This window comes from Rana temporaria, chromosome 2, assembly GCF_905171775.1.
Source record: "Rana temporaria chromosome 2, aRanTem1.1, whole genome shotgun sequence".
Taxonomy (NCBI): domain Eukaryota; kingdom Metazoa; phylum Chordata; class Amphibia; order Anura; family Ranidae; genus Rana; species Rana temporaria.
In genome coordinates, this window is record NC_053490.1 from 189252372 (window position 1) to 189269943 (window position 17572).

At 40.6% G+C, this 17572-nt stretch overlaps 1 protein-coding gene across 1 annotated transcript in view; it reads right to left on the bottom strand.

Moving 5' to 3' along the window:
• Positions 1 to 17572, bottom strand: part of PCCA (propionyl-CoA carboxylase subunit alpha) — a 935313-nt gene that overhangs the window by 862368 nt on the left and 55373 nt on the right. Inside the window, exon 2 of the mRNA XM_040336164.1 lies at positions 15347 to 15424. Within this exon, the coding sequence (XP_040192098.1) occupies positions 15347 to 15424 (78 nt within the window). The remainder of the gene's footprint in view (positions 1 to 15346; positions 15425 to 17572) is intronic.

The following is a 17572-nucleotide window of genomic DNA, read 5'->3' on the forward strand; positions in this document are numbered from 1 at the left end:
CTATCTCTATCTCTATCTATCTCTATCTATCTATCTATCTCTATCTCTATCTATCTATCTATCTATCTCTATCTCTATCTATCTCTATCTATCTATCTATCTCTATCTCTATCTATCTATCTATCTATCTCTATCTATCTATCTCTATCTATCTATCTCTATCTATCTCTATCTATCTATCTATCTATCTCTATCTATCTCTATCTATCTCTATCTATCTATCTCTATCTATCTCTATCTATCTCTATCTATCTCTATCTATCTCTATCCACTCTTCCTCTATTTGGTCTCATCTGTCCACAAGACGTTTTTTTCCCAGAAGGATTTTGGCTTACTCAAGTACATTTTGGCAAACTGTAGTCTTGCTTTTTTAGGTCTGTGTCAGCAGTGGGGTCTTCCTGTGTCTCCTGTCCTGACGACGGATAGTTGGTACTGATGCTCCCTGAGCCCTGCAGGACAGCTTGAATTTCTTTGGAACTTGTTTGGGGCTGCTTATCCACCATCCGGACTATCCTGCATTGCAACCTTTCATCAATTTTCTCTTCCGTCCATACCCAGAGAGATAAGTTACAGTGCCATGGGTTGAAAACTTCTTGATAATGTTGCGCACTGTGAACAAAGGCAAATCTAGATCTCTGGAGATAGACTTCTAACCTTGAGATTGTTGATATTTTTCTACAATTTTGGTTCTCACGTCCTCAGACAATTCTCTTCTCTTTCTGTTGTCCATGCTTAGTGTGGCGCACACAGACACAATGCAAAGACTAATGAACTTATCCGCTTTTTATCTGCTTTCAGGTGTGATTTTTATATTGCCCACACCTGTTGCTTGCCCCAGGTGAGATTAACCACTTGCCGACCGCGCTATAGCAAAAATACTGCTACAGCGCGGTCGAGTTACTCTGACAGGACGTCCCTGGGACGTCCTCGTGCACTTCCGCGTTTGCGCGTCCCCTGGGGCGCGCTCGCGGAAGTGTCCGTGCATCACGGATGACGGTAAATTGCCGCTGATCGCGGCCGTTTACCACGTGAACGCTCCGTCAAATGACGGAGCGATCACTTGTAAACAAACCGCCGTCATTTGATGACGCCGGTTCCTCCCTCTCCTCTCTGTACCGTTCGGTACAGAGAGGGGGGAGGGGGGAGCGGGTGTCAGCAGTGCTGTGGCTGGATCTGTGACAACTGCAGTCACAGATCCAGCCATCCTTCCCTGCGCAATACTCTGCAATAACCCATACTCTGCCTGCCATACCCCCAATACTCTGCCTGCCATACCCCCAATACTCTGCCTGCCATACCCCCAATACTCTGCAATACCCCAATACCCTGCGCAATACTCTGCAATGCCCCCATACTCTGCAATGCCCCCAATACTCTGCAATGCCCCACCATGCCCCAATACCTGCAATGCCCCCAATACTCTGCAATGCCCCCAATACTCTGCAATGCCCCCAATACTCTGCAATGCCCCCAATACTCTGCAATGCCCCCAATACTCTGCAATGCCCCAATACTCTGCAATGCCCCCAATACTCTGCAATGCCCCCAATACTCTGCAATGCCCCCAATACTCTGCAATGCCCCCAATACTCTGCAATGCCCCCAATACTCTGCATATATAATGTTTTGGGGTTCTATGTAATTTTCTAGCAAATAAATGGTGATTTTTTCCATGTAGAATGTCAAAGAAATGTCAAAATTGGCCTGGGTGCTCCAGAACGCCTGATGGTGCTCCCTGCATGTTGGGCCTCTGTATGTGGCCACGCCGTGTAAAAGTCGCACACTTGGGGTATCGCCATACTCGGGAGGAATAGCAGAATGTGTTTAGGGGTGTCATTCGTGGTATGCATATGCTGTGTGTGAGAAATAACCTGCGAATATGACAGAAACAAGTTTTTATTTATTTATTTTTACAGAATTTTCTGTCGTTTTTCTTTTATAGCGCAAAAAATAAAAAACCCAGAGGTGATCCAATACCAACAAAAGAAAGCTCTATTTGTGTGAAAAAAAGGACAAAAATTTCAAATGGGTACAATGTTGTATGACTGAGTAATTGTCATTCAAATTGTGAGAGCACCGAAAGCTGAAAATTGGTCTGGTTAGGAAGAGGACTTAAAGCGGTCCTCCACCCTAAAGTGGAGTCCCGCTGATCGGAACCCTCCCCCCCTCCGGTGTCACATTTGACACCTTTCAGGGGGGAGGGGGGTGCAGACACCTGTCTAAAGACAGGTATTTGCACCCACTTCCGGCCACACGCTACGGGCGAAAGACGGGCATTCCGTCACATCCCGTCTGTCGCCCGTTGTGTGCTGGGAACACTCGGCTCCCAGCACACAGCGTGTGAGCCAATCGGCGGGCGCAGCGCGACTCGCGCATGCGCCGTAGGGAACCGGGCAGTGAAGCCGCAGCGCTTCACTTCCTGGTTCCCTCAGCGTGGATGGCGGGGGGAGCAGCAGAGTGACGAGCGATCGCTCGTGCTCTGCTGCGATCGGCGCTGGACTCCAGGACAGGTAAGTGTCCTAATATTAAAAGTCAGCAGCTGCAGTATTTGTAGCTGCTGTCTTTTAATATTTTGTTCCCGTGGCACATCCGCTTTAAGTGCCCAGTGGTCAAGTGGTTAAAGGAGCATCACATGCTTGAAACAATCTTACTTATCCGCAATTTTGAAAGGGTGCCAAGAATTTTGACCAGCCCATTTTTGGAGTTGTGTGGCTTTTTTTCCTCCCTTTGTTGTTTTGTTCCAATACACACAAAGGGAATAAACGTGTATAGCAAAACATGTGTTACTGCAATACTTTTCGGTGAGAAATGCTCGATTTTCTAAAGAAATTTCTGGGGTGCCAACAATTTCGGCCACGACTATGTATGTATGTATGTATGTATACACACATTATATACACACAGTAAATGAAAGTAGAGTTATGTATAGACCGTAGAGTGAGTTATGTATGAAGCAGTGTCCGCTGAAGGTTTTCAAAAAATGTGGTTTGTTTTTTTGCAAGGCAGAAAGAATCAAGCTCCAAGGGGAGCACAGGGTCCTCTAAGTGGGGCCTAATTGAAGAAACAACTTGGATAAAAGGTTTCTTATGAGGGAAAGTGAAGCTAGAGATCTTTGAAAAAGGAGGGATAAGGCCTCCGTGAGGTGACCAAGCACATGATAGGCCTTCATGGGTGATATATACCACTGTGGTGGCATTGTCTGACTGTACTTAAAATTAGCTGCCCCTTTAGAAGGGAGATCCAGTGCTGGTGGGACAGCCTGAAGCAGCATCAGACGCAACCTTTTATGTACTCAAAATTAATTAAGAACGCAAAATAAGATGACGATTATGAAAACGGAAACCCGTAGAGCAAAAAGGGTTTGCAACAACCATGACAATGCTAATGTGATCTGCTGCTCACATTAACAGGATACCATTAACATGAATAAAGGTGATAAACTGGGTGTAAATGAGAAAAAATTAAAAAAAAAAAGGGTATGCAAAGAGATGCATCTCATCTCTTCATCTGTCCCACAAGTTCAGTCTACACTCTATACTATGTCTCCTGAAATATAATGTATCCACAAATAAAAGGTAATTTATCTTGAAATGTAGCCAACAGTATGTTATTTATCATTATGCATTATAGCTTTGACTTTACCAGTGAGAACTGGATAGACGGGGACCTAGAAAATTTTTATCCTGGTTGCTAAGAATATGAAGAAATTTCAATGAGGCTTGCCACAGGTTATTTTTTTAGGATCATCTGGGTCAAATTATAGATAAAATGATAAACTCGTTAACCGATGTCTTCGATTTACCATCATCCTCATGTAACCCTGGCTGTTGTGAACTGTGTTCCCATGTCTCGCCTAATAAACTTTTGAAAAAAAAAAAAAAAAAAATCAAAACTCAGATCCATAATCTCTTGACCTTCATGCATGGCCACCAGATGTTTCCGCATCCCAAAAAACATGTTGGGGAGGCGCCTGAAGTATATAATATATTTTTTTAAACTGTAAAAAGTTGATAGAATATTTAGTAGGAGATTTCTTGAATGTAACTGAGAAAAGGGAACTTCTTCGAAGGAGGCCACCATTCCCAAATCTATCTTACTGTGGGATTTCTTTCAGATCAAAAGTTGTCCAGCATGAGCTTTTGGAGAAAGATCATTCATTTCTTGAAGACAGACCTTTGCTTGAGACATATCTGAAATTGAACTCAAATGCTCTAGGCAAATAGAGGACTGGCAAGCTAATGATGTGCACAAAAGCAGAGCAATGAAAAAAATAAAAAAAATATGATCTGCCACTATAAAGAAAATGCTGATGTGGTGGGTAAATAGCAACATGTACATAGGCATCCTGGATGTCTACAGATGCCACGTTCCCCTTGTCTCAGAGAGGCAATTACTGATCGTGCGGATTCCATACAAATGTTTGGAATGTGAAGGGATTTGTTGAAGGGTTTTAAGTCCAGGTTAGGATGTATACTACCGTTGGGTTTTGGTATAGTAAACATGATTGAATTGAATCCCTTGAACTTGTCCTGTGGTGGTACTGTTAAAACAACTCCCTGGGACAAGAGGTAGTTCAGGGCCTTTATCAAATTTGACTGCACGTGAACAGTGTTTGGTTGACTTGACAGAAAGAAATTGGTGAGGAGGTAGAATATTGAACTCTATCTTGTATCCTGGGATGTCAGTGGTCCAGAAGGATGCAAACTGCAACAGACATCCTCAGATTTTTAGGAGGGGGCCCCTTTATTGTGAAGAGGGCTTTATGCCCTTTGGAGGCCAATACTTGTGCCGAAAAAAGGCCTGAACTTAGGCCTTTAAATTTTAAACCTGTGAAGAGGGTGGAGGTGCTCTGTGTTTAGAGGAACTAGGAACACCTGAAGAAGCGTTCTATGTTACCCTTCTCCAAGGAGAGAAGGCTTATTTAATGAATTGAGCAACTGCTTCACCAAACAGGCAGGTTGGGCAACAATGCAGTTTTATGCCGATACTTACCAATGTTTGAGTATTCTTGCAAGCATTCTCTTGGTGGTGGTAAGCTTGATCTGGGAGTGCCAGTAGGGAGCTAGACTGCTTCTGTTGAGTCCATGAGCAATATGTCAATTGCCTTAACTCTTATAGTCTGGAGGTACATTTTTATGGTAAGCTGCTATGATTGGTGGTGGCGACATGTAGCAGTGGATCTGGAATTGATGGTTCACAACACAGGTCTGTTTTGTGACCAAGAGATTTGTGATGACCTTGACACAAACTGAATTTCTATATACATCTTGTGATGAACATTAACACTTTTATTTGGATTGGTTACATTTATGCATTTCATTGTTTTTATTTATAATTTTGTCATGTATTTTCTTTGATGCACATGAACACCTGTTTGAATTTATAAGATTTCTCACTTTATTGTCCTTTGAGCACTTTGTAACAGTTATATATTTAAAAAAAGGACAACACCGCTTTTTTGGTACAGTTTGTGTATTTGGCTATTTCGATTTGCAGCAGTCCCCTAGATTATTAATGGTTTGGGACACCGAGCGCAGGTAGCCCACATATACAAGTTTAGTTTGACCAGCCTTTAGCCAGAGAATATGAACAGAAATTGGAGCCATTCTGTATATATGTCTTATGATGTGTTCCAGGGCATCTAAACAAAAAAAAAAAAAAAGAAGAGGAGCAGATGTAAGGTGTTGTAAATGCTCTGCAACTGCCTGATCCTGAAAAACAGGGTCACACTGGTTATTCATTGTTTCAATCCAGTTAGTGATGGTTTGATATACTAAAATATCAGCCAGAGCTGGTTGCAGGGCTGGGGTAAATAACTTTTAAAAGCATCTCAACATTTTCTGTCCACAGAGAAAGATGGAACATCAATGGGTACAACAAGATGTTAAAGTGGTTGTAAACCCAAAATTTCATCTTTGCATATCATTTTGTCGTTTTTTTTTTTTAACAATGAATTGCCATGAGTAATTTTTTCTGTACCTGCCTCCTGTCCATGTTATCGATATTTTCTTGAGTGATTACGTATACCCCGCATGCGCCGTTTCATCCTTCATTCCGGCAAGCTGAGACCTGGCTGGAAAGATTCAGTGTCAATGTCAGGGCTGCGTCATTTCCTGTTTTAGACGTCAGCCCCGACATCCTGCGATACTACATGCACAAGATCATCATGGTTACCATGTGACCAGTATGTCACATGGTACAGGAGAGACAGACGGCAGACAGACAGCCAGTTTTAAAGTCATTGGAATGTGTCTGAGGAATGTGCTTACACAGCGTGCTCCCAGAGGTATTGTCACTCCTTTCTGAAGCACGCTGTGATTTATTTTCTATACGTTTCCATAGTAACCGGAAACGAGGCTTGAAATATCTCTTTACTAGTGCGCATGCGTGGGATTATCGAGAGGACGTTCTGTGGGCGGAAATACAAAGCAGATTTAGATGCAAAAGACCACAGTGAAGATGGCGCTGGCGAATATACTGAAATAAGGTTTGGATTATTAAGAACATATGCAGTAAGCGAACATTTTTATATATACACAAAGTGGTCATTCGATTCATACTTAATTTGCCTTTCAGAATATTATGAATATAGTATTGATGTGTGTGGGTTTACAACCGCTTTAAGGAAAGACAGCAGGGTCAGTGACAAGAATGGCTCACTTTTTTGTAACTTCTAACTCGATAGAGGTATACAGAAAAGATTTTTGGGGGTGAAAAAATCCTCTCAGGAGTGGCCCAATGGTCATAGACTGCAGATTCTGTTAGAGAATGTTTTAGTAGACTTAGTAGGTCTCTCTGTGCCCAAAAGAAGACATGGCAAGACGGAGAAGAGTCCACCTTTATAATGCCAAGGCTTTTATGGACATAGGCAGCTTGTCAACTTTAGTATGCATATTGCTTCAATATAGCGACAGTGTCGGGGAGAGAAGTCTTCTGCTTCCTCCAAACTGCTTCTACATTCTCTTCATTACCCTCTGAGTCAGCATCCTCTGGGATCCAAATATCAGGGTCTGGACCAAGATGCATGAAATAAAGCCATAATCTGGCCAAGAAACTGACAAAGATAAAGAAAATTCTGCTTTTGTTAAACAGACAATGTCCAAAATAGAGAAAGAATCAACACTGATGTGAAAAACCAGTTCATGCTCAGGTTTCAAGGGACTCATCGTCACTCTGAGGCTGAGTGTTGTGCAGACTTTTCACAGAGTAAACGTTCTCCTGCTGTTTAGAATTGCATATGTTTCAGCAGGCCTTCGTCATAGCTACAAGTGAGGGTATTCCCCTTTGGGGTACTCCGAGTGTGGGAGATAGGAAAGTATGCCCGGTAGGCGTATGCGGTAACCCAGGTGTAGAGTGTTCTGTAATTAATTCTTGTGGTAAAATAAGCACCCGAGTACCTTAAAAAGGAATCCAGGTAAAAATGGCAGGAAAATCTTCGACCAGTGGTATGATGCAACACCTGGTCATCCACAGGAGATTGAGCTTTGCGTGAATGAATTTTAGCACAGAGTTTGAAAAGTTTTCACCGTGACGTGAATGCATCCCAAACAAAGCCCCGTTTTTACAAAGCAATGGTCAATTATAAGTGTGGCCCTGTCTTAGCTGTTCTTGAGGTCTGGGCTTCCCCATCATGGTGTCGGGGTCAAAGGGTCTTTAAGGACTTTGTTCCAATGTGTTGACCATAGTCCTGAGCGTTGCCCCAACTGCAAAGGTAACCACCCAATGTGGGATCCAGTGCCCAAAGCAACATTACAGGCTGTGCCCACAGCATGGAGTTTGGATATAGCTCTCAAGGTTTTACTGTGGTTGCATTCATCCAGATACTCCGCTTCTGTAGACAGTGAGGTTGACTGAAAAATTCTTTAAGAAAATAGTAAAAAATAAATAAATAAAAGCCTCATGCAACTATGCAGTGGGGTAGGGTTACAGGGGAGCTGCCCCAGGTGAATGTCCTCAAAAGCTTGGTGTTTAATCACCTGAATGTGCAAAGAGCTATGACCCATGTTGTATGAATAATTTGCCCGTGTCCTGTACTGTAGACATTAAGATAAAATGTTCTGCCTTTAGTTCTACTTTACCCTGACAGCTCATAGGAGGATGTGAAAATAATAAGTGTGCTTGCAAATCGTTGGAAAAAAGTACAGTTCCAATCAGGGTGATCTCACCACTCCCTCGGTTACATCCACAGCTGGGGGTTGCAGTACCTGACAGTTAAAGGGGGCTTGTAGATAAAGAAAAGCACCCCACCCTGCTACATGGAAAATGCGTTTCCACTGCCTACATCATTTGTGTCATGCGTCCCATTTCAAAAAAGTTGGGAGCTATGCAATTCGGTTTACATATAGTGTAAACCCAAGTACCAGAAAATGTTGAAGCTTTTAATAGGTTCTTTTGCCAATTGACCTATCTAAAAAAAATAAAAAAAAAAACTGTATTTACAAGAGTATGCCAATATATAAAGCATCTCCCTGAATTTCAGTACACAATCACTATAGTTATTAAAGTCAAGATAAAAACTAGTCTTCAGTGTTTTCATTTTTACATGCTGCACAAGAGAATATGACACAAAGGCATAGTAACCAGTTAAACCTTCAAAGAAAATTCCCTTCTAAAAAAGGTCTGAGCTTGGGTGTTGTTAGGAAACGGCTTGGCTCATTTTAAGATCCCAACCAATGTTTCCCCATTCTTAACAGCCTTTGAAAGATATCTTTAAACCAGACTTCCTGTAGCCACAGTAACTTGCATAGATTGTTATTGTATTTTAATACTTTTGACACTATACAAACACAGATCCAAGTAGCTGAACATGAAACGAAGGGACAACACTAGGAAAGGAAATATTTGTTCTAACTCTGCAAATAAATGTGAATAGAATACATTAGGTGTTCTGCAAGAATTAAAACACTAGAATTATGCCCTCTCATTTCTTCATTTCACAGACAAAATGCTAATGTGTTTATGATCATGATGAAATTTAGGTGTGTTGAAAAAAAAAAAAAATTGTGTTCTACGAAAAAGCACATTAAATGATATAAAAAAAAAAAAAAAAAAAAGTTTTAATAAATATGTAAAAAGTCAAAAAATATAAAAATCTGCACAAAGGACATTACTTAACGACCCCTTCACGCCGATATACGTCGGCAGAATGGCACGGCTGGGCACATCAACGTATAGGTATGTTGTCCTTTAAGCCCAGCCGTGGGGTCGCGACCCGGTCCGAAGCTCCGTGACCGCTGGGACTCGCGGACCCGATCGCGGCTGGAGTCCCGCGATCGGTCCCCAAAGCTGAAGAACGGGGAGAGCCGTGTGTAAACACGGCTTCCCCGTTCTTTACTGTGGCTGCAGCATCGATTGTGTCATCCCTTTTATAGGGGGACACAATCGATGACGTCACACCTACAGCCACACCTTCCTACAGTTGTAAACACACTTCAGGTCACACATAACCCCATCAGCGCCCCCTGTGGTTAACTCCCAAACTGCAATTGTCATTTTCACAACAAACAATGCATTTTTTGCTGTGAAAATGACAATGGTCCCAAAAAATTTGTCAAAATTGTCCGAAGTGTCCGCCATAATGTCGCAGTCACGATCGCTGATCGCCGCCATTATCCCCTATTTTGTAAACGCTATAAATTTTGCGCAAACCAACCGATAAACGCTTATTACGATTTTTTTTACCAAAAATAGGTAGAATACGTATCGGCCTAAACTGAGGGAAAAAAAATGTTATTTTTATATATTTTTGGGGGATATTTATTATAGCAAAAAGTAAAAAATATTGAATTTTTTTCAAAATTGTCGCTCTATTTTTGTTTATAGCACAAAAAATAAAAACCGCAGAGGTGATCAAATACCAACAAAAGAAAGCGCTATTTGTGGGGAAAAAAAGGACGCCAGTTTTGTTTGGGAGCCACGTCGCACGACCGCGCAATTGTCTGTTAAAGCGACGCAGTGCCGAATCGCAAAACCTGGCCTGGGCATTTAGCAACAAAATGGTCCGGGGCTTAAGTGGTTAATAATCTAATCTAACGTATCCCTTCTGCTGCTGGCTTCTGCATTCATGTTTCATTCATAGAAGCTGTAGTATGAATGAATGAATGGATGGAAGTGCTGGGTGGAAGCGGTGGGTTATCAGGCACTCTTGATGAGTGCCTGGCACAGCTCCCTTCGTTTTACGAACCGTCATCGCACAGAAAGATTATAGCAGCGGGGGGAGGAGGAGGATAAAGATTTCAAGGAATCCAAAAGCCAGCAGCGCAAGACGGTCAACCAGGCTGTCTGGTTTTTCCCAATCGATCAGTGCTTCTGCTATGGCTGGCAGCACTGATCAGTATATTCTCAACGCTGGGAAGTCTTCCTGTTGTCAGAATATGATAACTCAGTGGAAGTGATTTTCCCCATCCACCATGAATGTGTGGATAGGGGAAAATCGGGTAATTTTTTCAATGAACCTGCGGGTTGAACAAAAAATAAAATAAAAATATTACAGTATAAGCTACCTAAAGCCCCGTACACACGATCGGACCTTTCCGACCAAAATCAAAATCGGAATTCCATCGGAGTAAAAGAGAACATGTTCTCTCTCTGAACTCCGATGCAATTCATCGGAATTTCCGATGGAATTAATCTGATGGGGCATACACACGGTCAGAATTTCCGATGGAAAATGTCAGTCGGACTTTTTCCCATCGGAAATGCAGATCGTGTGTACGGGGCTTTAGGCTGTTCACTGGGGAATCTTCTGGCTGGCAGTCATTATAGGGTCAAGAAGTCATCAGTTGCTGCAACGCTGATGGCTTGTAATCCTAAATAAAAAAAAACAGACAGGGCGCTGATGAGCGCTCCTGTAGTTCATTTATAGGCCTTGCGGGTTTAAACAGACAGGCTGTATGAAGGTACAGGCAGAAGCTGCAGGACCTGTCTGCAGAAGTCTGACCATTGCACCCCTGATCCACTGATCACAGTTGTAATGCTTTCAAGGTGCCTGCAAGAATTATTTTTTTTTTTTATAAATGCACACTTTTTCCTGCAAAAATATGTGCATATAATTACTTCTCCAAAAGGTGAACTTATCCATATATCCATATATATATATATATATATATATATATATATATATATATATATATATATATATATATATATATATATATATATATATATATATATATATATATATATATATATATATATATATATATATATATATATATATATATATATATATATATATATATATGGATATATATATATATATATATATATATATATATATATATATATATATCTATATCTATACACACACACACACACACACACACACACACACAAAATTAGAATATCAAAAAGTAAATTTGAGTAATTTAACCACTTCGTTACCGAGCCTGTTTTTCAGATTCAGTGTTTACGAGACTAAAACTGTTTTTTTTGCTAGAATATTACTTAAAACCCCCAAACATTATATTTTTTTTTCTAACACCCTAGAGAATAAAATGGCAGTCATTGCAATACTTTTTGTCACACCGTATTTGCGCAGCGTTCTTACAAGCGCACTTTTGGAAAAAATTCACTTTTTTAAATTAAAAAATAACACAACAATAAATTTGGCCCAATTTTTTTATATATTGTGAAAGATAATGTTACGCCGAGTAAAATGATACCCAACATGTCACGCTTAAAAATTGCGCCCGCTCGTGGCATGGCGTCAAACTTTTACCCTTAAAAATCTCGATAGGCGACGTTTAAAAAATTCTACAGGTTGCATTTTTTGAGTTACAGAGTAGGCCTAAGGCTAAAATTATTGCTCTCGCTCTAACGATCGCGGCGATACCTCACTTGTGTGGTTTGAATACCGTTTTCATATGTCGGCGCTACTCGCGTATACGTTCGCTTCTACGCGCGAGCTCGTCGGGGCGCTTTAAAAAAAAATTTTTTTGCTTTTCGCATTTATTTTTAGTTATTTTACAATTTTTAACACTGAACTAAAAAAAAAATAAAAAATTATCACTTTTATTCCTATTACAAGGAATGTAAACATCCCTTGTAATAGAAAAAAGCATGACAGGTCCTCTTAAATATGAGATCTGGGGTCAAAAAGACCTCAGATCTCATATTTGGGCTTAAATGCAAAAAAAAAAAATAAAAATTTTTGGAAATGTCATTTTTTCAAATGACAAAAAAAAAAAATGTCTCTTTAAGAGGCTGGGCGGGACTGACGTTTTGACGTCACTTCCACCCAGCAGAGCTATGGGGGACGGGCGAAGGAGATTTTTCCTTCAGTCTCGTCCCCGCTCAGCTGCCGGATGGTCGCGATCCCCTCCGCCGCTACCGACGGCTCCGGTAAGCGGCGGAGGGCGCGGGACAGCGGTGGGAGGGGGGGCCCCTCTCCCGCCACCGATAACGGCGATCTCGCGGCGAATCCGCCACAGAGACCGCCGTTATCGTGTACAGGACCGTCGGCACTAAAGATGGATACCTTAGTTGTGGCAGCAGCTGCTGCCGTTACTGAGATATCCATCTTTAAAATCAGGACGTCTTTTGACTATGGGCCAGTAAGCAAGTGGTTAATAAGTGAAAGTAATATTTTAAAAGAAAGCTTGTATAACAGTGTAAATTTGCTGTCCACTAAAAAGGACTAAAACACACAGACAATAATGTCTAAACTGCTGGCAACAAGCATGTCTCCTGACCTAAACCCTATTGAGCATCTGTGGGGGATCCTAAAACAGAAGGTGGAGGAGCGGCAAGGTATCCAACATCCACCAGCTCAGTGATGTCATAACGGAGGAGTGGAAGAGAACTCCAGTTGCAACATGTGAAGCTCGGATGAACCCCATGTCCAAAGGGGTTAAAGCAGTGCTGGAAAATAATGGTGGCCACACAAAATAGACACTTTTGGACAATTTTCACTTAGGAGTGTACTCTTGTTTCCAGTGGTTTAAACAATAATGACTGCGTGTTAAAGCGGAGTTCCAACCACAATTAGTATTTTTTAAATGTATGTCCTTTCATCCTGCGTTTTTATAATATAAATCTGGTCACTTACTATTTTACAATCCACCGCCGATCCGCATAGATATTCAAAAAAAGATAGTTCATAAAACTATATCTACACCGTTGTCATTTTGCTTGTGGGCATTGTGAAGCCTACAGGCACTTACTTCCTGGAAGTCTTGGATGGGGAGTGATAATTGGACAGCGCACTGCATCCTGGGAAATGATGACACACATTCCCAGGAGCATTAGAGGGAGATGATGTCAGAATCCTAGGTGGATTCAAAGGCAGATTTTATGGGACCGCATAGCAACAGGCATTTCCAGATGATTTTTTTTTTTTTTTTTTTTTTTAGTCGCAAGCTAGAGTTTAAAGCAAAATTGTTTTTTTGATGGAACCTCCACTTTAAAGTTATTTTGAGGGGACCGCAAATTTACAAGCTGTACACTCACTATATTACATTGTAGCAAAGTGTCATTACTTCAGTGTTGCCAGATGAAAAGATATAAAATATTTACATGAATGTGAGGGGTGTACTGTAGATGCGTTTCACACAGAGTGATAATGTATGTTTCAAGCATTTCTTTATTTAATTTTTCCAATTATAGCTTACCGTTAGTGAAAATCCCAATTTCAGTGTGGGCAGGTGCCAAGTCTTGCTGAAAAATGAAATCAGCATCTCCAAAAAACTGGTGAGCAGAGGGAAGCATGAAGTGCTCTAGAATTTCCTGGTAAAGGGCTGAGCTGACCTTGGAGTTAATAAAACACACAGTAAACCAACATCAGCAGGTGACATGGCTCCCCAAATCATCACGGACTGTTGAAAGTTTTGCATTTCATTTGGAAAGAAGAGTGGAGAGGCACAGAATCCAAGTTGCATGAGGTCCAGTGTGAAGTTTCCACAGTGATTTGGGGAGCCATTTCATCTGCTGGTGTTGGTCCTCTATGTTTGATCAAGTCCAAAGCCAACATTTCTGTATTAAAAACCTTTTTTTTTTTTTTATTGGTTTTATGTATAATTCTAATTTCTGGAGATACTGAATTTGGGGATTTCACTAGCTGCAAGCCATAAATTATCAAAATTAAAATAAAGAAATGCTTGAAATATACCACTCTGTGTAATGCATAAAAAAAACAAAAAAAAACAAACACTTTTTGAATTGAATTACTAAAATAACTTTTTGAGGTTATCCAAATTTTATGAGCTGCATCTGTATAACTGCATCAAAATCTGTGTTATCCAGTGGCATATGAAGGGTGGGGGGTGCACCCGCTGGGTGGGCTGTGGCCTGGTACCGGATTAGCATGCTAGTATGAGTCAGCATACACGGTGCAAGCAACAGCAGTGTTTACAAAAGGAAGTGCAGCAGGGACAGCCAGGAGGAATGCGAACACAGAAAGAAGCATGGTGTATATGGAACCTGCCGGGTTACATTGTAAATGTGCTGTACAATGATGAACGTGCCTGTACTGAAAGGTTCTGTATTGTGGAGGGGGGGGGGATATATTTTCTGAGTTGCCTGTACTAGGGAACATCTGTACTATGGGGGTGATTTTTACTGGGAAGAGAGGGGCATTTTAGTTGTACTCTGTAAAGTGGCCTGTGCGTTAACTACTCCTGACCCCTGCACTATGGCCACAAATTTATAAAGACTGGAGAAGACATAATCTGGAGCTGCTGTGCATGGCAATCAGCTTATAGCTTTCATCTTCAAAGCTTACCTGAACAAGCTGAAGATCGAAGCTGACTGGTTGCCATGCACAGCTCGTCAAGATTCTGGTTGTTCCAGTTTTGATAAGTCCTCCCCACTGTGTTTTACATTTCGTAACCCTGACTACTGAACTATTTTTCACTCCTAAAGTTCTACTGTAAGGTAGGCTGTGTGTAGAAAAGCATTGGTAATGGAACCATTTTATTCAAATTGGTGTACTAAGGTTTATACTTGTCTGTTACACTTTGTGGGTAAAAGGACTGTTTACTTTGCCCTTTTAAGCCCTCCCATTGTATGGCAAAATGGGGGGGGGCAGCAAAGGGGATGGTTGTAAAAAAAAAAAAAAGGGGGGGGGGGCGATTGGCTCCAGGTGCCAGATACACCACTGACATTTTCCCATACCCAAGCAGCCAGTAGCTAGCCTGTTTAGCTTTTTGAGATCGACAGATTTTGCTGTTTGTTAGTAACAAGTCTCCTACCACCAGCACACTGCCATCCCTTTGCTCCCATTGATACTTGAAGCAGTCCCTCTCCTACATGCTAAAAGGACACATGTTATTACAGAAAGGCATTCACCAAGTTTACACAATATATAAAGCAAATACGATATAAGCATTAATTACAGAATTCTACTGACCTTCTCCTCTGTATTGTATGCAGTTGAATACTGGACATGTGATGCAAACCAACAACATCTTGCCCAGGATGCAGAATGCTGAAAATAAATAAGCCAAAACAAGATTAGAATTAAAAAATTATACTAAAAGGTTATTTTTTTTTTTTTAGTTCAAATAAAAATATTGCTTGGTAAGGGGGCACCAGTGTGCGCACACACACTTCCGAAACTGGCTCCCTCTCAGGAGTTTGACTGACAACAGCAGGAGCAAATGACTCCCGCTGCTCTCAGTCTCATGTGAATCCAGGAAGAGAGAGAAAAAAAAAAAAAGAGGTGCTGTAGTCGACAAAGCAAGGGGTCGGTGAAAGGAGTGCGGTAAATGTTTAGGGGTGGGGAGTTTACTTTGATGCATAGAATGCATTAAAGATAAAAAAAAAAAAAAAAAAAAAAACACTGAACACCACTTTGAAATCGTGCATGATTTCAAGGCCGCATTTCAGTCCGACTTCGGGGGCAAATGGAAAGACATCTGTGCGGGTTCATGCACAGATGTCTATTGAAATCGCACCAAACGTCGCCAAAAGTAGTGCAGGAACTAATTGTGGAAATTGGTGCGTCGCACTGATTGGGATGGTCCTATTGCCAGCAATAGTCTCCAATTTGACCTGTCAAATCGCTCCAATGTGAACAGAGCTTAGAACCACTTTAATTAAAGTATAAAGGAATTAGTACACCTGTTGTCAAATGTAATTGCTCCCTGTGGCAAATTGCCCTCTCTATATGTGCTTACCGGTCTCATCGAAAGAGAAGTAAAAGAAAATCCCAAATTTTGGGTTGTCCCTACAAAAGTAATAGAGGAGAAATCTTTCAATGGGGGACACTAGTTCTGGTGACACAACAGGATTCCCTCACTTTATAACCCTCCTTTGCTCTATCCAAAAAAATAATTATATATTATATATTATATATATATATATATATATATATATATATATATATATATATATATATATATATATATATATGCCTATAGTTACACTTTAAGCTTTTTCTTTAATGAAAGTTTGATAGTAAATCGAAGCAACCCTGTTGCTAGAAAGATTGGTAAATATCACTGAGCGAAGAAGAGTGAGTAGCTATTACAGCAAAGTGGAACCGTTTTTTTTTTTTTTTTTTTTTTTTACTATGCCATCACATATAATAGGGCCAATAGCTGCCTATGTGCAGGAGCACCAACTGTAAAAATTAAAATACAAAAATGTTTTACACAGAACCCCCTGTACAGGAACATACATACATAAACATTATAAATAGAAAAACTATGCTACTCAAAAGTGAATAAGCTGCAAGCTCTAGGTAGAATACACACCGCAAATTATAAAAAAATTAGCTGCGCTAATAAAGGTGTATACATGAAATAATAAAAAATAAAAAAAAACACCACTTAAAAATATATGAAGCCTACACCATAAAAATATTGAGAATAATCAGTCCAATAAACAATGATAATAAGCCTTGATCGTTGAAAACCGGTGAAATTAGCACAAATAACTTGTACACCTCCACCACACAGAGTGCGTGCTTACCAGAGGGCAAGCAAAAATGTGCTTGCGGCTATTAACCCAACCAGGGACTTTATCCCGGAAATATGGGGAAGTGTCCACTCACAAGGAAGTACTTGAATGTTGTTACCAAGAGCCAATGAGTCTCAATCTCTCCAATGCTTATAGGCATGCGTCAACCACATATACCCAGAAGTAAAAAAAAAAAAAAAAAAAAAGCTCTTCATAGTGCAAGTCAATTAAACCACTGATATTTTAACCACTTAAGGACCGGACCAATATGCTGCCACATGACCCAAGGGGTTTTTACAATTCGGCACTGCGTCGCTTTAACAGACAGACAATTGCGCGGTCGTGCGACGTGGCTCCCAAACAAAATTGGCGTCCTTTTTTCCCCACAAATAGAGCTTTCTTTTGGTGGTATTTGATCACCTCTTTATATTTTTTGCGCTATAAACAAAAATAGAGCGACAATTTTGAAAAAAAATGCAATATTTTTTACTTTTTGCTATAATAAATATCCCCCAAAAACATATAAAAAAAAACATTTTTCTCAGTTTAGGCCGATAGGTAGAAGAATACGTATTTTTGGTTAAAAAAAAAAAAAAAAAAAAAAATCGCAATAAGCGTTTATCGATTGGTTTGCGCTAAATTTATAGCGTTTACAAAATAGAAATATCCCCTA